This window comes from Nomascus leucogenys, chromosome 22a (genome assembly GCF_006542625.1).
Source record: "Nomascus leucogenys isolate Asia chromosome 22a, Asia_NLE_v1, whole genome shotgun sequence".
Lineage (NCBI taxonomy): Eukaryota > Metazoa > Chordata > Mammalia > Primates > Hylobatidae > Nomascus > Nomascus leucogenys.
In genome coordinates, this window is record NC_044402.1 from 110,306,182 (window position 1) to 110,331,882 (window position 25,701).

The window sequence follows — 25,701 nt, forward strand, 5'->3', positions numbered from 1 at the left end:
GATGATGCTCCGGGCTGAGAGGGAAGGAGAATGCTTGATTTATCCTTGCCCTCAAGAAATTAAAGGTTATTAAGAAGACAACATTACAAAATAATGCACTGTGAAGGGTCAAATTATATGTGTCTGATTCCCTAAAATGTAAGAAAAAAGATGGACTGGACAATAGAATGTCAAAATAGCCAGTATCTGAGTATTTTGCCTTATGAGGGAGAAATAAGGACAACTAAATAATTAAGAGGAATGATAATAATAACCAAAGTGAAGAGATCTGCCAAGACTCCTGAAATAAACAAGTTTCAATCACTGCAAACACAAAACAATAGTTTGTATATTCCATGCTTTGCCCAAAGCTATGTTTTGCTTGGTCATTAATTTTGGATAAAGCAGACAACTGGGATTTTCATAGTAATTGCAGTGATAACTTTGGGTCATTGGTTTACTCTAGAAACATTCATCTCACTGATGAGAGAAAGTTTGGCAGATAAACACTGAAAATAACCTTGTGAGTGATGTTAATCCTTGCATTGATTTGTCCCTTTAAGCAGTTGTTACATGTCAGTTATTGGACATAGATCTTCTCTTCCCCCCCTAGGAATCTGACCTCACCTTCCGTCTGGCCAGTGGGCTTGTTATATGGCAGCCCATGTGGGAACACAGACAGCCCGAAGTCTCTGGCTTTACTGCACTAGTGAAGCCCATCAGGAACATCATTACAGGTTTGTAACTTGGACACTCAGTGGGACAGTATTAGCAGATTCCCTCACACATAGTAGTTAGAGTGATGGGATAATTCGCCCCTAAAAAGTCAAAAAGAAGCAAATATCTACATGTAGTTACTTAAGTGTCCTGCTATAGGGCTTATTCACATGAGGAGAAACTACTCTGCATCAAGAGTATTGACTTTGGGCAATTCATTTAGACTTCCTGTGCCTCAGCTTCCTCGTCTGTAAACTGGGAATTTAAATATCATATTAATACTACTTACAAGATTGTTATGAGGAATGGAGCTAATATACATAAAACTGCTCAGAAGAATGTCTGGCACATAGTAAGTGGCAGCTGCGATTATTATTATTATTATTATTATTATTATTACTATGTTATCATCATCATCATGGTAAATGGGGCAGGGGCTCCTTAACAAAATCATCTTAGTGTTGTATTGTTATCAAAGCATTTCTCTTCAGGAATTGTCTAATGAAATAGTCCCATTGTTCAATTGTAGAAATAACACAACGTCATAGATTGAAAAGTGCATAGCAGGCTCACACTATCTATCTCCAAATCTCCAAATCTATCTCTTACTATGTATATAACCTAACTTTCCTAAGCATTTCCATTTATGTAAAATTGAAGTGATAATGCCACCTTATAGGGCTTTTTAGTAAGAAGTAAATGAGAGTGCATTAAGTGCCTGCTTTATAGTAAGTGCTTAATAAATTATAGTCTTCTATTCCCAACTCTATTTTTAGCACTAATAATAAAATTTAAAAAGAAATAAATTACGTGGAAAATCTACAGAAGCATATATATATATATATATATACCTATATATTTTTAAAATACACCACACACACATACATATAATTTGCTTAATTCATAAGGGTTTTGTGCAGACAATGGACAATCTTTTTTATTAACATATAAGCTATAATTTAACACATATATAAAAACTACTAAGAAACCATGTCCCTGCATGGAAGTACTTGGGCTGTTTACCTCACCGTCCTTTTGTTTCTGGATGATATTCACAGTGGGTTTATTTTCTCTCTGCCTGATGGACTTGAAGCAGTGCCCAGCATCTGAGGGGAAATTAGACTCAGCTTAGACAGCATAGCCAGAAGAAAAAGCAATGGCACATGGTGATCTTGATAAATCACCTTCCTTCTCGGCACCAGTTTACTCACAATTTGAATGAGACATAGCCATCTTAGTTTCCCACTGTTCCTGGTCCTCAGATAAAGATGTAACTGATCTGAATTTTACCTCCGAGATAGCTTTATGTAATAGTTAAAGCACAGACTCTAAAGTCAGTCTGGGCTATAACCTTCATGCAAGGGTCAAGTGACCTTGGGCAAGTTTAACTCACTGTGTCTTAGTTTCTTCCCCTGTAAAATTGGCATAATAATACGGTAGGATTATTGAGTTATTTTAAGGGTTAAATGAGTTATAGTTTTGCGCCACATAACAGCACTTTGGTCAATGACTGTGTATACAACAGTAGTCCCATAAGATCATAATGGAGCTGAGAAACTCCTGTCACCTAGTGGTCTCGTAGCCATGGTAACATAGTGCAAGGAATTACTCATGTGTTTGTGATGCTGGTTTAAACAAACCTACTGCGCTGCCTGTTTTATAAAAGTATAGCCCATACAATTATATACAGCACATAATACTTTATAATAATAACCAACAAGTATATAACTGGTTTATGTATTTACTATACCATACTTTTCATTGTTATTTTAGAGTATATTTCTTCTACTCCTACTATCTATTTTTATTATTTTTAAAAAGTTAACTGTAAAACAATCTTAGGCAGGTCTTTTAGGAGATGTTGCAGAAGAAGGCATTGTTATCATAAAAGATGACAATTCCATGTGTGTTATTGCCCCTGAAGACCTTCCTTTGGGACAAGACATGAAGGTGGAAGACAGTGATACAGATGATCTTGATGCTGGGTAGGCCTAGGCTAATGTGTGTGTTTGTGTCTTGTCTTTAACCAAAAATAGGAATGCCTGGCACATACTAAGCAGTAGCTGCACTTGTTTTAAAACAAAAAAGTTGGCTGGGCGTAGTGGCTCACGCCTGTAATCCCAGCACTTTGGGAGGCTGAGGTGGGCGGATCACCTGAGGTCAGGAGTTCGAGATCAGCCTGATCCACACGGAGAAACCCCATCTCTATTAAAAATACAAAATTAGCTGGGCTTGGTAGCATATGCCTATAATCCCAGCTACTTGGGAAGGCTGAGGCAAGAGAATGGCTTGAACCTGGGAGGTGAAGGTTGCGGTGAGCCGAGATCGCACCATTGCACTCCAGCCTGGGCAACAAGAGCAAAACTCCATCTCAAAAAAAAAAAAAAGTTTTAAAAAAAAGTATAAAATAAGTATATAAGTTTATAAGTATATAAAAAGCATAAAATATACTTTTATACTTTTTAGTACATACTATACATACTATATACTAGTATATATAATATATACTATAAAATATATTAAAAGTATAAAATATAAAAAATATACAAATAAAAGTAAAATAAATATATAAATTTATAAATATATGACTATATTAAAAAGCTTACAGAATAAAGTTATAAAGAAATCAAATATTTTTGTGCAGCTATATTATGTATTTGTTTTAAGCTAAGCATTATTACAAAAGAGTCAAAAAGTTTAAAAAACTAAAAAGTTTATAAAGTTATAGTGAGCTAAAGTTAATTTATTATTAAAGAGTAAAAACTTTTAAAAAATAAATTTAGCAAAGACTTCATATTCACTCACTACTCACTCACTGACTCACCCAGAGCAACACCCATTCCTGCAAGCTCCATTCATGGTAAGTGCTCTATATAGGTGTATAATTTGTTATCTTTTATACCGTATTTTTACTGTATATTTTCTATGTTTAGATACACAAATACCATTGTGTTATAAATGCCTACAGGATTCAATACAGTAACATACCGTACAGGTTTGTAGCCTAGAAGCACTAGGCTATGTCATATAGCGTAGATGTGTAGGTGGCTATACCATCTAGGTTTGTGTTAGTAAACTCTATGATGTTTGCACAATGATGAAATTGCCTAACAACACATTTCTCAGAACGTATCTTTGTCCTTAAGTGATGCATGACTGTATATGTAAAATGCTTAGAGAACTTTGCATGTATTAGGTGCTGAGTAGGTGTTAACTATTATTGTTATTTTTAGTATTGCCAACTTTTTAGCACCTTAACGTACTGAGTCAGACTGAAGAGATGAATATCTACATTAATAACCAAAAAATGCTAAGATTTTTGAATTGGTTATTTGAGTTTCTCTTACAATATGCGTTAATGTCTTCTTTTAAAGTAATAATGTTCTATTAAAATAGCCTTTCTATTTGAAAATGAAATGAACTTATGAAATAAAAAGAACTTATAACCTTATAAAACGATGGAACTTCTTTCGTCTTTTCAGCTAAGAGAAGTTCTCCTATCAACAGTCAAAGCCGGACCTGTGAATCACCAAATCAAGACGCAAGACACTTAGAGGTTAGTTTATTATAATCATAAGAAGAAGGGAGGCAGAAAGTCCTTGGACATAGTGTAGTGTGAAGGGAAAGACATGAGTTCTGGAATCACTACCAGGCTCAAAGCCACTTCTCATTTCTGAATGTGCAACTTTTAACAGCTTCAGGTTTTTTATCAGTTGTGTATGAAAATTAATTTTCTGTATCTCCCCAAAGCGTGGAGGTGTGGAAATAAGACCATATACGACTAATATTTTATCTTGGTGGTTAGTGTGTAATGAGTTGTGCTTTATCTCAATGGCTAACATGTAACAGTAAGTGTTAGTTATCATTACATCCCAGATTAAATAACATATCACCTTGTTCTCAATTATTGAATCCCCTAATGCTTGTTAAGTAACTCTAATGTAGGTAGAATAATGCTGCCAGAGGTCAGAAAGAGGGAGTTGGAAGGAGTTATAAGATAGTCCTACCCCTTAAGGAATCTAAAGTTTAATGAGGGGTCGAGACTAACCCACATAAAACAGAAGGTGCAAAATATGATATAAGATGCAGAATGTAATTCAGTACAAATTTGTCACATTTGATCAAGAAAAGAAAGAAATGAAGGCCGGAGTAATTGAAAGCTACATAGAAATCGATACTACCATTAACTTATGGCATTAATTGACCTGCTTTCACTTTCAATTCAACATGTGCAAAGTGAAATTTGCTGCCTTCCATCAAAATTGGATCCTCTTTCCAACTGTTATTACTCAGGAAGATTATCACCCTTTTTACCCTCCAACCTGGAAATTTTGGAGTCCTATTACATCTACCATTTACTGAACAATTACTAAGTACAGATGCTGCGATTTATATGCTGTAAGATGTATATATTTTTCACATTTAACATCTTTGAAATTGAGTATGCTTGACAATCTTTGGCCTCTTATGATCTCCCTACTGGTAGCTGTCTTGATATGGTTGTAATTCTTGTGCAGCATGAATGGTTGTAATTCTTGTGCAGCATGAATTTGGTCATTTCCAGCATCTAAATTTGCATCATCAGGGTAGGTGGATTATAAGCATACATCAGAGGGAATAGTGGAGCAGTATTTTAAGAGATAACACTCTTGATACAGAGGAGGTTATTCTTTGGAAAAACTCAAGTATTAACAATTCTGGGTTGAAAATTTTAAATGTGAAGAAGTTTTAGGAATACCTACACCAATTTATTTCACTTATTCTTTCCTGTTACATATACACAGGATGGAAATATAATTAAAAAGCTGTGCCTAAATAAATGTAAAATAGCTCTTTCAACTAGTATAAAATAAAAAATCCTCAATGATAGAAGTAATATGTCCTAGTTTAATTAACAGGGTGTTTTTTTTCTTAATGTTACATAAAATAATGGTATGTCTTCTAAATGATGACATCTTAGATACAATGAGATACATACATCTCATATTATGTTATACTTAATCCTCTCGATTTGATTTCCTGCTAAGTCATATTGTCTTCTTTTCGTTATGTTGCTCAGATGTTTTCTTTATTCTTTATGCCCACTACTATCCTCTAAATCCAGGCCCTCATAACTAAATTGCAGCTGAACCTACCTAATTGAGTTTTATACTTCTAGACTTTTCTTCTTCACATAAATACCATTAATAATTCCTGACTAATTTTCCTAATACATCATTTATTTATTAACTCACCATTCCACATAAGGCATTTTATGCAAATGCCATCTTTTGTCATGTCCCTTTCTCCTTAGGAACCTATAGTGGATCCTATTGACTGTCACTGCAAGATCAAATTCCTCTCCCTGTTTTTTTTTTTTGTGCCTCCCACCACTTGGCACCACCTTTGTTAAGTGACCCTGTCTCTGATTATCCCTTCAGTCAGTTATCTATTGTCTCTAACTTACAGTGCCTGCTCATTTTAGCCTCCAAATCCTTGCTCAGATTGTTTCCTCTAACTGGAATCTTCTCTTTCCTTCGTCTAAATTTTATCCTTTTAAGGACCAATTAAGATCTCAATTCAGGCCGAGGCAGGCAAATCACGAGGTCAGGAGATCGAGACCATCCTGGCTAACATGGTGAAACCCTGTCTCTACTAAAAATACAAAAAGATTAGCCAGGTGTGCTGGTAGGCGCCTGTATCCCAGCTACTCGGGAGGCTGAGGCAGGGGAATGGCGTGAGCCCAGGAGGTGGAGCTTGCAGTGAGCTGAGATCACGCCACTGCACTCCAGCCTGGGTGACAGAGCAAGACTTCGTCTCAAAAAAAAAAAGAGATCTCAATTCCCAATTCCCCCTAAACTCTTGTCTAATTAGTCTAAGCCTGCACTGTCCAATACGATAGCGTCTAGGCCCATGTGGCTATTGAACAATTGAAATACAGCTAGTCTGAATTGACAGTGTAAAATGTACATCAGATTTTGAAAATGTAGTATAAAATAGAATGTAGACTTGGCACAGTGGCTCATACCTGTAATTCCAGCACTTTAGGAGGCTTAGGCAGGCAGATCACTTGGGCCCAGGAGTTTGAGACCAGCCTGGGCAATATGGGAAAACTCTGCTCCTACTAAAAATAGAAAAATGAGCAGGACATAGTGGCACATGCCTTTAGTCCCAGCTATTTGGGAGGCTAAGTGGAGAGGATCACCCGAACCTGGGACATGGAGGCTGCAGTGAGTCAAGATCACACCACTGCACTCCAGATTGGGTAAGCGAGACCCTGTCTTAAAAGAAAGAAAGAAAAAAAAATAAACATCTTAATACTTTTTTTTGTTTTGTTTTGTTGTTGAGACGGAGTGTTGCTCTGTCGCCCAGGCTGGAGTGCAGTGGTGCAATCTTGGCTCACTGCAAGCTCCGCCTCCCGGGTTCACGCCATTCTCCTGCTTCAGCCTCCTGAGTAGCTGGGACTACAGGCGCCCACCACCGCGCCCGGCTCATTTTTTGTGTTTTAAGTAGAGACGGGGTTTCACCATGTTAGCCAGGATGGTCTCAATCTCCTGACCTCGTGATCCGCCTGCCTCTGCCTCCCAGAGTGCTAGGATTACAGGCATGAGCCATCACGCCCGGTCCCATCTTAATACTTTTTATATTGATTCTATGTTGAAATGATAATTAGGGGTTAAAAAGAATATATTATTATAAACAATTTCACCTGTTCCTTTTCACTGTTTTTAATGTGGCCTCTACAAAATTTAAAATCAGATATGTGGCTGTTTGTGGCTTGCATTATGCTTCTCTGACCTATACTTACCTGTCTTCAGACATAACTGTAAGCTCATGAGTTTAAGGGTCAGATTCATCTAATTTTTTAAATCTCTCAAATCACCTAACATGAGGCACAGATAGTAGGCTTATGCTAAAGAATTTTATGGTCAACTTCAGAAGACTTAATTCATGAAATTTCTAACTGTATTTATCTCTCTGTCCATCATGATTGAATAATGCCTTATTTTGTGTGTAAAAATTAAAATTGTAAGGGCTAACCTTCCAGATAGATTGTTGAGAGTCTTTATACTTTAGTAAAGAATTTCACCTATAATGCCTATGGAAAAATATCTCACATTACCTGGGCAGAATTACATTTATCAGCTAAATGTAATTAAAATAAGCTACCTGGTAACAGAACTGCTGAATGTGTACTTATAAATCAGAATAAAGGTCATTGTGTCCGATTAGAAAAGTGTATTGCATCTCTGCATTGATGAATGAAGAAAAAGTTAACCTTGCACTTTTGTTCTCATGTTCTGGCTTCACTTTGATTAGCTCCTACTAACCTGGTGCTTCTATTTTACCTCATGCTTCTATTCAGTTCACCTCGGTATAATGAATTCTTGATGTGTAACTCTCCTGTAGATACTGGGTATGGAGATGAAAAAGAAATTAAGAATAAAATGAAATAAAATATATGAAATTACTTTGCCTGATGCTTGAAATGACACAGGTGATCCCTAGAAGTCTGTTTCTATTCTTTCTGAGATGAAGTTAAAATTCCTTGGCCCATAATATCATAATTAACTATAGTGAAAAAAAACCCATATATGGAACCATGTTTTAATATGGTAGCTAATTCTAGATGATATAGCTACAGGAGAAAACAAAAAACAAAACCTAATCTGCTATCTCTACCTCCAAAAGGGACTCCAGGTGGTTTGTGAAACATTCCAGTCTGATTCCATCTCACCCAAGGCCACCATTTCAGGCTGTCACCGAGGAAACTCCTTTGATGGAAGTCTGTCCTCCCAAACTTCCCAGGAAAGAGGCCCATCACATTCCAGGTACCTGATTGCAATGTTAGGGACAAAATGTGTCACTGGTCACCAAAATTCAAATATGCATTTTTAACTACTTTGATAGCCTCTGTTCCTTAAAATATGTATTTGGATAATATATGTATACATTTTTCTTGGTCAAAGTATAATTAATAATTGTAGAAATATGCTATGAATGACTCTCCTTTAAACAAACTAGGGCGAAAGTGGAAAGATGCTTCTGATTTAAAGAGATGTCTGAATTAGGTGTTACTTAAGATGTTTAAGTTCAGAACTCAAATGATGCTATCAGAAGATTATGTTGCAGAGATGTTAAAGGATCTATTTTAATATATAAGGATATTTTATACCACTAGATCCTTGTATTAAAATTAGTGCTTCTAAATTACATAGGAATTTAAAAGTCTATTCTTTGTAAATATTCTAACTCTACCCTTGTTATTTGGTGTACATAGTGAATTTGCTTACAAACACCTTCCCCAGAAACAAGAAATAGTCTATTTCTTCTTATTCCCTGTTGAAATTGTGGACACCTGGAGTCATGAGGTTTGACACTCCACCTACGGGGCAAGAGCTCCTGATACCATTTGTATATCCCTACTTTCAAATAAAATTATAGCCTAGTAATACATAGTATTTTTAAAGGGAACATTTTTAAGACTAGTTTTATTGAGGTGTAACTTATATACTATAAAATTAACCTATTTTAAGTTTACAGTTTGATATGGTTTGGCTGTGCCCCACTAAATCTCAACTTGAATTGTATCTCCCAGAATTCCTGCGTGTTGTGGGAGGGACCCAGGGGTAGGTAACTGAATCATGGGGGCCGGTCTTTCCCATGCTGTTCTCAAGATAGTGAGTAAATCTCATGAGATCTGATGGGTTTATCAGGGTTTCCACTTTTGCCCCTTCTTCACTTTTCTCTTGCCACCACCATGTAAGAAGTGCCTTTCACCTCCCACCATGATTCTGAAGCCTTCCCAGCCATGTGGAACTGTAACTCCAATTAAACTTATGTTCCCAGTTTGGGGTATTTATCAGCAGCATGAAAAGTAACTAATATAGTAAATTGGTACCAGTAGAGTGGGGCATTGCTGAAAAGATACCCAGAAGTGTGGAAGCAACTTTGGAACTGGGTAACAGGCAGAGATTGGAACAGTTTGAAGAGCTCAGAAGAAGACAGGGAAATGTGGGAAAGTTTGGAACTTTACCTAGAGACTTGTTGAATGGCTTTGCCCAAAATGCTGATAGCGACATAGATAATAAAACCAGGCTGAAGTGGTCTCAGATGGAGGTGAGGAACTTGTAGGGAACTGGAGCAAAGGTGACTCTTGTTATGTTTTAGCAAAGAGGCTGGTGGCATTTTGCCCCTGTCCTAGAGATTTGTGGAACTTTGAACTTTTGAGAGAGATGATTTAGGTTACCTGGTGGAAGAAATTTCTAAGCAGCAAAGCATTCAAGAGGTGATTTGGGTACTGTTAAAGGCATTCAGTTTTAAAAGGGAAACAGAGCATAAAAGTTCAGAAAATTTGCAGCCTGACTATGCAACAGAAAAGAAAAACCCATTTTCTGGGGAGAAATTCAGGCCAACTGCAGAAATTTGCATAAGTAAGGAGCAAGGAGCCTAATGTTAATCCCCAGGACCGTGGGGAAAATGTCTCCAAGCCATGTCAGAGACCTTCACAGCAGCCCCTCCCATCAAAGGCCCAGAGGCCCAGGAGGAAAAAGCAGTTTTGTGAGCTGGGCCCAGGGTCCTCATGCTGTGTGCAGCCGAGGGACTTGGTGCCGTGGGTCCCAGCTGCTCCAGCTGTGGCTGAAAGGGGCCAATGTACAGCTCAGGATGTGACTTCAGAGGGCGGAAGCCCCAAGTCTCAGCAGCTTCCATGTGGTGTTGAGCCTGCAGGTGCACAGAAGTCAAGAATTGATGTTAGGGAACCTCCGCCTATATTTCGGAAGATATATGGAAGCTCCTGGATGCCCAGGCAAAAGTTTGCTGCAGGTGCAGGGCCCTCATGGAGAACCTCTGCTAGGGCAGTGTGGAAGGGAAATGTGGGGTTAGAGGCCCCACACAGAGCCCCTAATGGAGTGCTGCCAGGTGGAGCTGTGAGAAGAGGGCCACTGTCCTCCAGACCCCAGAATGGTAGTTCCACTGACGGCTTGGATCATGCACCTGGAAAAGCTGCAGACACTCAACACCAGCCTGTGAAAGCAGCCGAGAGGGAGGCTGTACCCTCCAAAGCCACAGGGGCGGAGCTGCCCAAGACCATGGGAACCCACTTCTTGCATCAGCATAACCTGGATGTGAGGCCTGGAGTTAAAGGAGATCATTTTGGAGCTTTAAAGTTTGACTGTCCCGCTGGACTTTGGACTTGCATGCCCCCTTTAGCCCCTTTGTTTTGGCCAATGTCTCCCATTTGAAACGGCTGTGTTTACCCAATACCCATACCCCCATTGTATCTAGGAAGTAACTAACTTGCTTTTGATTTTACAGGCTCATAAGCGAAGGGACTTGCCTTGTCTCAGATGAGACTTTGGACTGTGGACTTTTGGGTTAATGCTGAAATGAGTTAAGACTCTGGGAGACTATTGGGAAGGCATGGTTGGTTTTGAAATGTGAGAGGATATGAGACTTGGAGGCGCCAGGGGTAGAATGATATTGTTTGGCTGTGTCCCCACTAAATCTCAGCTTGAATGGTATCTCCAAGAATTCTCATGTGTTGTGGGAGGGACCCATGGGGAGATTATCAAATCATGGGGGTCAGTCTTTCCTGTACTATTCTCATGATAAGTCTCAGTGAATAAGTCTCACGAGATCTGATAGGTTTATTAGGGTTTTCTTCTTTTGCTGCTGCTTCATTTTTCTCATGCTGCCACCATGTAAGAAGTGCCTTCCACATCCTGCCATGATTCTGAGGCCTCCCCAGCCATGTGGAACTGTAAGTCCAATTAAACCTGTTTATATTCCCAGTTTCAGGTATTTCTTTATCAACGGCGTGAAAACAAACTAATACACAGTTTAATGACTTTTAGTAAATTTACAGAATTGTGCAACTACCACTACAATCCAATTTAAGAACATTTTCATCATCCAAAAATGTCCCTTGTGCCCATCCCTTGTGTCACTCCCATTCCCACACCCAGCCCCAGATAACCACTAATATACTTTTTATTTCCATTGGGTTGCATTTCTAGACATTTCATATAAATGGATTCATACAGTCTGTGGCCTTTTGAATCTGGCTTCTTTCACTTAGCATAATGTTTTTGAGATTTATCCACATTATAGCATGTATTAGTAATTCATTCCTTTCTATTGTTAAACAATATTCTTTTTTTTCCTTTATTTCTTCTGAAAAAACAAATAAACAAAAAAATGATACACGTGCAGAACATGCAGGTTTGTTACATAGGTATATGAGTGCCATGATGGTTTGCTGCACCTACTGACCTGTCCCCTAAGTTCCCCCACCTCACCCCCAACCCCACCACAGGCCCTAGTGTGTGTTAGTCCTCCTCTGTGTCCATGTGTTCTCAATGTTCACCTCCCACTTATGAGTGAGAACATGTGGTGTTTGGTTTTCTGTTCCTGTGTTAGTTTGCTGAGGATGATGGCTTCCAGCTTCATGCATGTCCCTGCAAAGCACATGATCTCTTTCCTTTTTATGGTTGCATAGTATTCCATGGTATATATGTACCATATTTTCTTTATCCAATCTATCATTGATGGGTGTTTGGGTTGGTTCCGTGTCTTTGCTATTGTAAATAGTGCTGCAATAAACATATGTGTGCATGTGTCTTTATCTTCCTCTGGGTATATACCCAGTAATAGGATTGCTTCGTCAAATGGTATTTCTGGTTCTAGATCTTTGAGGAATCGCCATGCTATCTTCCACAATGGTTGAACTAATTTACATTCCCACCAACAGTGTAAAAGCATTCCTATTTCTCCACAGCCTCACCAGCATCTATTGTTTCCTGATTTTTTGAAAATCGCCATTCTGTGTGAACCCAGGAGGCGGAGCTTGCAGTGAGCCAAGATTGCGCCACTGCACTCCAGCCTGGGCGACAGAGAGAGACTCCATCTCAAAAAAAAAAGAAAAAAAAAAAAGAAAATCGCCATTCTGACTGGCATGACATGGTATCTCATTGTTCTCATTGTGGTTTTGATTTGCATTTCTCTGATGATTAGTGATGTTGAGCTTTTTTTTCATATGTTTGTCAGCTGTGTACATGTCTTCTTTTGAGAAATGTCTGTTCATATCCTTTGCCCACTTTTTGATGGACTTGTCTGTTTTTCTTCTTGTAAATATGTTTAACTTCCTTGTAAATTCTGGATATTAGACTTTTGTCAGATGGGTAGATTGGAAAAATTGTCTCCCATTCTGTAGGCTGCCTGTTCACTCTGATGATAGTTTCTTTTGCTATGCAGAAGCCCTTTAGTTTAATTAAATCCCATTTGTCAATTTTGGCTTCTGCTGCAATTGCTTTTTGCATTTTAGTCATGAAGCCTTTGCCCATGCATGTGTCCTGAATGCTACTGCCTAGGTTTTCTTCTAGGGTTTTTCTGGTTTTGGGTTTTACATTTAAGTCTTTAATCCATCTTGAGTTAATTTTTGTATAAGGTATAAGAAAGGAGTCTAGTTTCAGTTTCCTACATATGGCTAGCCAGTTTTGCCAGCACCATTTACTGAATAGGAGATCCTTTCCCCATTGCTTGTTTTTATCAGGTTTGTCAAAGATCAGATGGTTGTAGATGTGTGATGTTATTTCTGAGGTCTCTGTTCTGTTTCATTGCTCTATATGTCTGTTTTGGTACCAATACCATGATGTTTTGGTTACTGTAGCCTTGTTTGAAGTCAGATAGCATGATGCCTCCAGCTTTGTTGTTTTTGCATAAGATTGTCTTGGCTATACGGGTCTCCTTTTTTTATTTTTTATTTATTCATTTTTATTATTATTATTTTTTTGAGATGGAGTCTTGCTCTGTCGCCCAGGCTGGAGTGCAGTGGCATGATCTTGGCTCACTGCAAGCTCTGTCTCCCAGGTTCACGCCATTCTCCTGCCTTAGCCTCCTGAGTAGCTGGGACTACAGGCACCAGCCACCACGCCTGGCTAATTTTTTGTTTGTTTTTTTTTTTTAGTAGAGACAGGGTTTCACTGTGTTAGCCAGGATGGTCTTGATCTCCTGACCTTGTGATCCGCCCACCTCGGCCTCCCAAAGTGTTGGGATTACAGGCGTGAGCCACCGTGCCCAGCCTACTGGTCTCCTTTGATACTTCTTTGATACCATATACAATTTAAAATAAATTTTAAATTTAATTTATTTTAAATTCATTATTTTATTTTTAAAAAAATAAAATGAGGTTTTTTTCTCTGTGAAGAACGTCAATGGTAGTTTGATGGGAATAGCATTTATCTATAAATTACTTTGGGCAGTGTGGCCATTTTCACAATATTGATTCTTCCTGTTCAGGAAGATGGAATGTTTTTCCATTTGTTTGTGTCCTCTCTTATTTCCCTGAGCAGTGGTTTGTAGTTCTCCTAGAAAAGGTCCTTCACATCCCTTGTTAGCTGTATTTCTAGGTATTTTATTATCTTTGTAGCAATTGTGAATGGGAGTTTGTTCATCATTTGGCTCGCTGCTTGCCTATTGTTGGTGTAAAGGAATGCTTGTGATTTTTGCACATTGATTTTGTATACTGAGACTGCTGAAGTTGCTTAGCAGTTCAAGAAGTTTTTGGGCTGAGATGATGGGGTTTTCTACATAAAAATCATGTTTTCTGGACACTTGAGACAACTTGACTTCCTCTCTTCCTATTTTAATACCCTTTATTTCTTTCTCTTGCCTTATTGCCCTGGCCATAACTTCCAATACTATCCAATACTATGTTAAATAGGAGTGGTGAGAGAGGGCATCCTTATCTTGTACCAGTTTTCAAAGGGAATGCTTCCAGCATTTGCCCATTCAATAAGATATTGGCTATGGTTTGTCATAAACAGCTCTTATTATTCTGAGATATGTTCCATCAGTACCTAGGTATTGAGAATTTTTAACATGAAGGGATGTTGGGTTTTATCAAAGGTCTTTTCTGTGTCTATTGAGATAATCATGTGCTTTTTGTCTTTAGTTCTGTTTATGTGATGAATTATGTTTATTGATTCGCATACATTGAACCAGCCTTGCTTCCCAGTGATGAAGCCAACTTGGTCATGGTGGATATCTTTTTTGATGTGCTGCTGCATTTGGTTTGCCAGTATTTTATTGAGGATTTTTGCATCAATGTTCATCAGAGATATTAGCCTGAAATTTTTTTTGTTGTGTCTCTTCCTGGTATTGGTATCAGGATGATGCTGGCTTCATAAATGAGTTAGGGAGGAATCCCTCCTTTTTAATCGTTTGGAATAGTTTCAGAAGGAATGGTACCAGCTCTTCTTTGTATTTCTGGCAGAATTCAGCTGTGAATCCATCTGGTCCTGGGCTTTTTTTGGTTGGTAGGCTATTAATTACTGCCTCAATTTCAGAGCTTGTTATTGGGCTATTCGGGGATTCAACTTCTTCCTGGTTTAGTCTTGGGAGGGTGTATGCATCCAGGAATTTATCCCTTTCTTCTAGATTTTCTAATTTATTTGCATAGAGGTGTTTATAGTATTCTCTGATGGTAGTTTGCATTTCTGTGGGGTCATTGGTGATATCCCCTTTATCATTTTTTACTGTGTCTATTTGATTCTTCTCTCTCTTCTTCTTTATTAGTCTAGCTAGTGGTCTATTTGTTTTGTTATTTAAAAAAAAAAAAACAGCTCTTGGATTTGTTGATTTTTTGGAGGGTTTTTCATGTCCCTATCTCCTTCAATTCTTCCCTGATCTTAGTTATTTCTTGTCTTCTGCAAGCTTTTGGATTAGTTTGTTCTTGCATTTCTAGCTCTTTTAATTGTGATGTTAGCATGTCGATTTGAGATCTTTTTAGCTTTCTGATATGGACATTTAGTGCTATAAATTTCCCTCTTAACACTGCTTTAGCTGTGTCCCAGAGATTCTGGTACGTTGTCTCTTTGTTCTCATTGGTTTCAAAGAACTTGATTTCTGCCTTAATTTCATTATTTACCCAGCAGTCATTCAGGAGCAAGTTGTTCAATTTTCATGAACTCATGTGGTTTTGAGTGAGTTTCTTAATCCCGATTTCTAATTTGATTACACTGTGGTCTGTGAGACTGTTTGTTATGATTTCAGTTCTATTGCATTTGCTGAGGAGTGTTCTACTTCCAATTATGTAGTCGATTTTAGAATAAGTGCCATGTGGCACTGAGAAGAATGAATATTCTGTTGATTTGGGGTAGAGGGTTCTGTAAATGTCTACTAAGTCCACTTCATCTAGAGCATAGTTCAAGCCCTGAATATCCTTGTTAATTTTCTGTCTCATTGATCTGTCTAATACTGACATTGGGGTGTTAAAGTCTCCCACTATTACCGTTCGGGAGTCTAAGTCTCTTTGTAGGTCTCTAAGAACTTGTTTTTTGAATCTGGGTGTTCCTGTATTGGGTGCATATGTATTTAAAATAGCTCTTCCTATTGAATTGTTCCCTTTACCATTATGTAATGCCCTTCTTTGCCGTTTTTGATCTTTGTTGGTTTAAAGTCTGTTTTATCAGAGACTAGGATTGCAACCCCTGCTTTTTATTTTTCTTGGTTTTTGACGGAATCTTTCTCTGTTGTCCAGGCTGAAGTGCAGTGGCACAATCTCGGCTCACTGCAATCTCTACCTCTTGGATTCAAGCAATTATCCTGCCTCAGCCTCCCGAGTAGCTGGGATTACAGGTGCCTGCCACCACGCCCGACTAATTTTTGTATTTTTAGTAGAGACGGAGTTTCACCATGTTGGCCAGGCTGGTCTTGAACTCCAGACCTTGTGATTCACCCACCTCGGCCTCCCAAAGTGCTGGGATTACAGGTGTGATCTACCGTGCCGGGCCAACCCCTGCTTTTTTTTTTTTTTTTTTTTTTTTTTTGCTTTTTATCTGACTTACCTTTTCATTTGATAATTTTTAAATGATCTACCTCCAACTGGTTAGAATTAGGCTACATGGGTGCATTGTTTTTGAAAGATTTCTTAGAATTGTTTAAAGCACAGTCATATGAATACAATTTTTTAAGCAAAATACTACTATCTTGCGCTTTAAAAAAATAATATGTAAATAATGTATATGTCTTTGTGTCTTTCTTTGGACTTTAAAAGCAAGTGGCCCAGTTGAATAATCTTCTGCTGGTAGAGAATATGAAATTTTGATAGCAACTTTGGTTGTGTAAACAGGGTTGTTTGTATTTATCCACTGATTTACTGTCCCAGGTCGATGGCGATAAGCATTTAAAATTATATAATATAGATGGAATCTTAAAAAGTGTTGAACTTATAGAAGTAGAGTAGAATGGTAGTTATCAGAAGCTGGGAGAGGGGGATGGATGGGGAAAGGGAGATGTTGATCAAAGGGTATAAAATTTCAGTTAGATGAGAGGAAGGAGCTTTAGTGATCTATTGCACAGAGTGGTGACTATAATAAACAATCAAGCATTGTTTATTTCAAAATTACTAAAAGAGCAGGTTTTAAATATTTTTACCACAAAAAAGTATGTGAGATGATGATGAATCTGTAACTTAGAGTTAATCATGCCATAATATAAACATATATTAAAACATCACATTGTACTTCATAAATATATATTATCCATCAATTTAAAACAAAAATTTGATAGTTAAAAATTTTAAAAGTAATATGGAAGGAACTCTGTGAGGATAATCAATCCCATCTCCTATAACTTAGCTGATGTACTAACAACTTTAAGCAATGATCAATTTAGTGCTCCCTCATGAAGCTTGTTTTAGTTTTAGGTAGCTCTGTTTAGTGGAATGTCCTTCTTGTACATGATCAAAATTTGCATTTCTGTAGTTTCTGTCTATGGTTCTTGCATTTTTTTTAACTGCTCTGTGACACACATTTATTATCTTTCTATTGTAGGGGAAAACCCAGGCATAACTTAGTTGGATTCTCTGCTTCAGGGTCTTACCAAGCTGAAATCTAGGTGTTGGCATGGACTGCAGTTGCCTCACAGGCTTAACTGGGGAAATAATCCAGTTACAGTTTCTCTCAGGTTGTTGACAGAATTCATTTCCTTGCAGTTCTAGGACTAAGGTCCTTGTTTTCTTGCTGGATATTGGCTGGTGACTGGTCTTAGTTTCTGAAGCCTGCCCACAGTTATTTTCCACATGGCCCTCTTCATAAGCTACCTCAAAATATGGCAGGTGATTTGTTCAAAACCAGCAAGGGAGAGAAATCCTCTCTAATTCCAGTCTGCTAATACAGTGTTTATAATGTGACATAACCACAGGAGTGATGTCTCATTACCTTTGTCATATAAGGTAACCTAATTATGGGAGTGACATCCCTTTACCTTTTCCATATTTTATTGGTCATAAATAAATCACAGTTCCTGCCTGCACTCAAGAGAAGATGATAAAGGGTGTGAACACCATCAGATGGGAATCAAGAGTGTTTCTCCTAAAATCTGGCTACACAGTTCTTTTGAAGATGTACAAACTCTTCCTATATTAGCCTTCCACTGATTCAAAAGTAACCATTATGACCACCAGCACCTCCACAAGGGTTTCATTTTATTTGATGACAACAAAGTTATCAATGACAGAATTAAATCAGATTTGGGGAAAGGTAGTTACTTAGGACACAGACTAAGAGAATAACAATAAGAACTACCTTTTTGGATATTTATGTGTACAAAATTGTACTAGAGTCTCTACATTTATTGTATTATTTAAATATTCATATATTCATTTATTTCTATGTCAGTATATGCCACCATTATTGGCCTAGATATTCTAGTCAAAAATATGAGGTTCACTCTACACCAAGTCCTTTACATTCTGCCTTCTTAATGTCTGTCAAATCTTTTTTCTCCAACCTCATAGTCACTGGCTTGGTTCATATCCTTATCATTTCTTACTTGGATTTCTTTTTTTAATTTAATTTTTTAGAGACAGGGTCTCACTCTATCACTCAGACTGGAGTGCAGTGGCATGATCACAGCTCTCTGTAACCTCAGACTCCTAGGCTTAAACAATTCTTCTGCCACAGCCTCCCAAGTAGATAAGAATACAGTGTGCACCACCAAGTCCCACTATTTTTAAAAACATTTTTTTGTAGAGACATGGTCTTGTTATGTTGCCCAGGCTGGTCTTGAACTCCTGGCCTCAAGTGATCCTCCTGCCTCAGCCTTTCACAGTGCTGGGATTACAGGTGTGAGCTGCCATACCCAGCCTTTATTTGGATTTCTGCAACTGCTTCCAAACAAGTATTTCTACATTAATCATTACTTCCTACTCATCTATTACCTATGAGATGTTACCAAAGTGATTTAAAATACCTGTGGACTAAAAAGATATGGTTATCTGCACCAAACACGCCCAACATACAATGGTAAACTAGGCATAGGATACCTGCTCTGGACATGTATAATCAAAGAGAGAAAATGAGAGGCACCGGTCCTTATTAGTTTTGAAATTAAGGTGGAAAAATGTTGGAAGGTCCTTGATTAAAACTCAGTGCTATTCTTGTTCATGGTTCTTGGCTCCACCCTCTGGGCTATTAATTCTATCCTCCAAATCAGCTTTCGTTTTTCAAAAGAGATAGCATGTGTTTACAGCTGAATAGTTTCCTCAGCTTGCTTCCTGCCAGTAACGTTTTGGGAGTCTAATAGCCTCTTTTTTCCTCTTGTACTGTCTCTGGAAGTGTTTTTGCTGATATAATTACTTTTAAAACTTTGTGGGTTCACTGTGAACCTTTTTAGGGTCCACTAGAATGGAAAAAATCCACATCTACAAATCTCTTTGAGATAATCTTATTTCTTTTTTTTTTTTTTTTTTTTTTTTTTTTTTTTTTTTTTTTTTTTTATTATACTTTAGGGTTTTAGGGTACATGTGCACAATGTGCAGGTTTGTTACATATGTATCCATGTGCCATGTTGATTTCCTGCACCCATTAACTCGTCATTTAGCATTAGGTGTATCTCCTAATGCTGTCCCTCCCCCCTCCCCCCACCCCACAACAGTCCCCGGAGTGTGATGTTCCCCTTCCTGTGTCCATGAGTTCTCATTGTTCAATTCCCACCTATGAGTGAGAACATGCGGTGTTTGGTTTTTTGTCCTTGCGATAGTTTACTGAGAATGATGTTTTCCAGTTTCATCCATGTCCCTACAAAGGACACGAACTCATCATTTTTTATGGCTGCATAGTATTCCATGGTGTATATGTGCCACATTTTCTTAATCCAGTCTATCGTTGTTGGACATTTGGGTTGGTTCCAACTCTTTGCTATTGTGAATAGTGCCGCAATAAACATACGTGTGCATGTGTCTTTATAGCAGCATGATTTATAGTCCTTTGGGTATATACCCAGTAATGGGATGGCTGGGTCAAATGGTATTTCTAGTTCGAGATCCCTGAGGAATCGCCACACTGACTTCCACAATGGTTGAACTAGTTTACAATCCCACCAACAGTGTAAAAGTGTTCCTATTTCTCCACATCCTCTCCAGCACCTGTTGTTTCCTGATTTTTTAATGATGGCCATTCTAACTGGTGTGAGATGGTATCTCACTGTGGTTTTGATTTGCATTTCTCTGATGGCCAGTGATGATGAGCATTTCTTCATGTGTTTTCTGGCTGCATAAATGTCTTCTTTTGAGAAGTGTCTGTTCATGTCCTCTGCCCACTTTTTGATGGGGTTGTTTGTTTTTTTCTTGAAAATTTGTTTGAGTTCGTTATAGATTCTGGATATTAGCCCTTTGTCAGATGAGTAGAGAGAAGAATCAAATAGATGCAATAAAAAACGAAAAAGGGGATATCACCACCGATCCCATAGAAATACAATCTACCATCAGAGAATACTACAAACACCTCTATGCAAATAAACGAGAAAATCTAGAAGAAATGGATAAATTCCTCAACAAATACACCCTCCCAAGACTAAACCAGGAAGAAGTTGAATCTCTGAATAGACCAATAACAGGCTCTGAAATTGTGGCAATAATCAATAGCTTACCAACCAAAAAGAGTCCAGGACCTGATGGATTCACAGCTGAATTCTACCAGAGGTACAAGGAGGAACTGGTACCATTCCTTCTGAAACTATTCCAATCGATAGAAAAAGAGGGAATCCTCCCTAACACATTTTATGAAGCCAGCATCGTCCTGATACCAAAACCTGGCAGAGACATAACCAAAAAAGAGAATTTCAGACCAATATCCTTGATGAACATTGATGCAAAAATCCTCAATAAAATACTGGCAAACCGAATCCAGCAGCACATCAAAAAGCTTATCCACCATGATCAAGTGGGCTTCATCCCTGGGATGCAAGGCTGGTTCAACATACGCAAATCAATAAATGTAATCCAACATATAAACAGAACCAAAGACAAAAACCACATGATTATCTCAATAGATGCAGAAAAGGCCTTTGACAAAATTCAACAACCCTTCATGCTAAAAACTCTCAATAAATTAGGTATTGATGGGACGTATCTCAAAATAATAAGAGCTATCTACGACAAACCCACAGCCAATATCATACTGAATGGGCAAAAACTGGAAGCATTCCCTCTGAAAACTGGCACAAGACAGGGATGCCCTCTCTCACCGCTCCTGTTCAACATAGTGCTGGAAGTTCTGGCCAGAGCAATCAGGCAGGAGAAGGAAATAAAAGGTATTCAATTAGGAAAAGAGGAAGTCAAATTGTCCCTGTTTGCAGATGACATGATTGTATATCTAGAAAACCCCATTGTCTCAGCCCAAAATCTCCTTAAGCTGATTAGCAACTTCAGCGAAGTCTCAGGATACAAAATTAATGTACAAAAATCACAAGCATTCTTGTACACCAATAACAGACAAACAGAGAGCCAAATCATGAGTGAACTCCCATTCACAATTGCTTCAAAGAGAATAAAATACCTAGGAATCCAACTTACAAGGGATGTGAAGGACCTCTTCAAGGAGAACTACAAACCACTGCTCAATGAAATAAAAGAGGATACAAACAAATGGAAGAACATTCCATGCTCATGGGTTGGAAGAATCAATATCGTGAAAATGGCCATACTGCCCAAGGTAATTTATAGATTCAATGCCATCCCCATCAAGCTACCAATGACTTTCTTCACAGAATTGGAAAAAACTACTTTAAAGTTCATATGGAACCAAAAAAGAGCCCGCATCGCCAAGTCAATCCTAAGCCAAAAGAACAAAGCTGGAGGCATCACGCTACCTGACTTTAAACTATACTACAAGGCTACAGTAACCAAAACAGCATGGTACTGGTACCACAACAGAGACATAGATCAATGGAACAGAACAGAGCCCTCAGAAATGATGCCGCATAGCTACAACTATCTGATCTTTGACAAACCTGACAAAAATAAGAAATGGGGAAAGGATTCCCTATTTAATAAATGGTGCTGGGAAAACTGGCTAGCCATATGTAGAAAGCTGCAACTGGATCCCTTCCTTACACCTTATACAAAAATTAATTCAAGATGGATTAAAGACTTATATGTTAGACCTAAAACCATTAAAATCCTACAAGAAAACCTAGGCAATACCATTCAGGACATAGGCGTGGGCAAGGACTTCATGTCTAAAACACCAAAAGCAATGGCAACAAAAGCCAAAATCGACAAATGGGATCTCATTAAACTAAAGAGCTTCTGCACAGCAAAAGAAACTATCATCAGAATGAACAGGCAACCTACAGAATGGGAGAAAATTTTTGCAACCTACTCATCTGAGATAATCTTATTTCTATTTTGTGCTTCTGTTGAACCTCTAAGAAACTTAAGTGCCCTTAAGTTTCTTAGAAGCTATATATATATATATATTTACATATATATATATATATATATATATATGTAAAAGAAGTTATAAATGTTTGGATTTGAATCACACTCTCAACGTTTAATTTAGAGGGTTTTTTTTTTTTTTTCGAGATGAAGTCTCGCTCTGTCGCCCAGGCTGGAGTGTGGTGGCGCAATCTCGGCTCACTGCAAGCTCCGAAAGGGCCTTTTATCTAATGGAACGGTATTCTTGGGTATAGCCTGAGATCATTCTGAAGTCTTAACAAATGACTGTGTAACTCCCACCCTTGGCTTCATCTTTAGACCACATTTTTCCAAAAGTTCTTTGTATTTGATGTATTATTGGAAGCCATTTCTTAATTTTAGCATTATTTCCCATCTGGAGTAGCTGAGATTTTTCAAAATCAAGTTCCAGCTCATTACTCTTTAACAGTTCTTCCTTTAGTTCATAACTTTTCTCCCTCAACTTACTATAAGAGCAAGAAGAAATTAGAAGGCACCTTCAACATTTTATTTGGAAGTCTCCTTTGTTAGATCACCCAGTTTGTTAGGCACTTATTTTTTAACTTTTCACATCACAGCTAAGCAACTTTCTGTTACTACATAACAAGGATTCTCCTTCTCCAGTTCCCAGTAGTATACCCCTTACTTCTTGTTAAGAAACCATTTCAAAATTAGGGTTTTATCTTGGTTCCAAAATCTGTATTAGTTGTCAATTTCTATATAAGAAATTATCCCAAATCCTAGCAGTTTAAAACAAAGGACGTTTTTTTTTTTTTGCATAGTTTCTGAGGATCATGAATGCTGAAACAATTTAGCTGAGTGATTGTGGCGCAGAGTCTCTCAAGCTGTTGGCCAGGCCTGCAGGTATCTGAAGGCTTGACTGGTTTGGAGACTGCTTTCAAGCTCACTCAGATGGCCATTGGCCAGAGGACACAATTCCTCACCATCTGTGTCTCTCCGTAGGGCTGCTCATAACACAAAAGCTGGTTTCCCCAAAACAAATTATTCAAGAAAGAAAGGGAGCATCAAAAATGATGCTTTTATAATCTAATCTTCTATAACCCAATCTTCTATAACCTAATCTTCTATAACCTAATCTTTTATAACCTAATCTCTGAAATGACATACCATCAATTCTGCTATACTTTGGATCACACCAACTAACTTTAGTGCAGAGTGGGAAGGGACCACACTAGAATGTGAATAGCAGGAGGCAGGGATCACTGGGGGCTATGTTGGAGGCTGGCTATAATAATGATAATGTCATCATCATTTAATATATTAAAATTTTTATGGCTATTTCTGTACATATTTTTTGACATCAATTATTGAGTATTCCTCTTCCACTAATTCTGTTTTATACAAATTCCAAAAAGTTTAACTTAATTTCAAATAAGAGTAAGTAATCTTTTACTTCAAATGCTATGCTTCTGTCTGACTTTTAAACATATCATAGAAACCAAGATCAGTGTAAAATCCTGAGGTCATAAAAATATTCATTAGCTTGTATTTCTTATATAATTTTTCTTATCCATAGTAAACATAGAAATTTACAAATATAGACATATAGACAGAAATGATGTTTCTTTTCTCTGACAAAATCAAGTGTTAATGGTTCCATTCTGATTTGCTGGTAAAAACAAAAGCCAGCTATAATGTTCAAGACTACTATTTGTGAACAGATATTTTTTTCTTATTCTCTGATATGTCTATACTCAAGCTCTCTCTCTCTATATATATATTTATATGCATTCCCTGACACATATATGTGCATAGTCACCCACAGCAACATACACCCACATGTGTTAATTAGACATGAATCAGTGGCACTTTGGAAAAATGAATTAGGTTTTCTCTCTGCCCAGCTGCAGTGGTTGGTTGCCATGGAAATGATGCAAGGTAAAGCTTTCAGAAAATACAAATGTTCATGTGTCTTTATTGGAAGAGCTCATGTATTAATCAGAAAAGAAGAGAACTTTAATAACAAAACAATGCAAATATCCTAGTAACAAAAGCTGTCTGTATGTATCAAATACAATTCATTATCTGTTTTGCTCTGAACTTGAGTGAACTGCACATCAGTCTTCTCTGCACTCTGCAATAAGTAAACAGGTAGCTAGTTTTTAAATTAATGTTAGATTTCATCTTTAATTACTATATGCAGAGAGTTAATTTATGCTTCAGTAAATACTGCATAGAGTCAAGACTGACAGTTCTTTGCTTCCAGAGATTGTTATTTCCGGAGTGCTTATCTGCCTTCAATACTTTCTGCTATCAGGTCTCAACCCTAATTAATGATAACTTGACTTTCCAAAGCCATAGTTGCTTGGAAAATAGACTAAAGAAATTCTTGCCAGTTTTGAAATTCTTTTCTGTCATAATATGTTGTTTATTCTATGCATATAATTTTGTATAGGGTCGATTACAGAAAAAATGTAAATATATAAAATATTTTTAAAATAAGTGAAAATCATCCATGACCCATCAGGTAGCTATAAACATTAATAACTTTTTATATATGTGCTTTTCTTCATTATTTTTACATATATCATTTAGAAGAAAAGTTGTATTCATATTCCTTTATAACATTTTCATTTTTAATTTTCTCCAGGAAATAACTTTTAGATTCAGAGGATATTAGAGTTGAAAAGAACTTTTCTATCACATGATCTAAGAAGCTTCCCTCATGTCATTTTTTTTTTTTTTTTTTTTTTTTTTTTTGAGACAGGAGTCTTGCTCTGTCACCCAGGCTGGAGTGCAGTGGTGCTATCTCGGCTCACTGCAATCTCCGCCTCCTAGGTTCACGCCATTCTCCTGCCTCAGCCTCCCAAGTAGCTGGGACTATAGGCGCCCACCACCACGCCCGGCTATTTTTTGTATTTTTAGTAGAGACGAGGTTTCACTGTGTTAGCCAGGATGGTCTCGATCTCCTGACCTCGTGATCCGCATGCCTCAGCCTCTCAAAGTGCTCGGATTACAGGCATGAGCCACCACGCCTGGCCTCCCTCATGTCATTTTTATCCAGTTGTGAAAATTTATTTCTCACATATTAGTCTGCTGGTTAATTAAAATGACTTTTATTGGATGGTGATACTTTGATCGCGCCTGATAATACTGTCTTAAATGAAATAAAAATATTTATTGATAGTTCCTGCTTTTTATTGAATATTAAGTGCAGTACAGCTCACACATTAAGTCAAATAAACTAGTGATTGGATAACACCTTAAAGTGAGGTACTTAAATATTTGCTACCAAACGTCTTGTTAATTTATTGATATTTTCA

General features: G+C 37.6%; 1 protein-coding gene across 12 annotated transcripts in view; it reads left to right on the forward strand.

Moving 5' to 3' along the window:
• Positions 1-25,701, forward strand: part of UNC80 (unc-80 homolog, NALCN channel complex subunit) — a 233,478-nt gene that overhangs the window by 14,961 nt on the left and 192,816 nt on the right. For all 12 annotated transcript variants that reach the window (XM_030804163.1, XM_030804170.1, XM_030804171.1 and 9 more), the window contains exons 5-7: positions 593-716; positions 4,179-4,252; positions 8,368-8,507. In XM_030804163.1, coding sequence (XP_030660023.1) covers positions 593-716; positions 4,179-4,252; positions 8,368-8,507 — 338 coding nt within the window. The remainder of the gene's footprint in view (positions 1-592; positions 717-4,178; positions 4,253-8,367; positions 8,508-25,701) is intronic.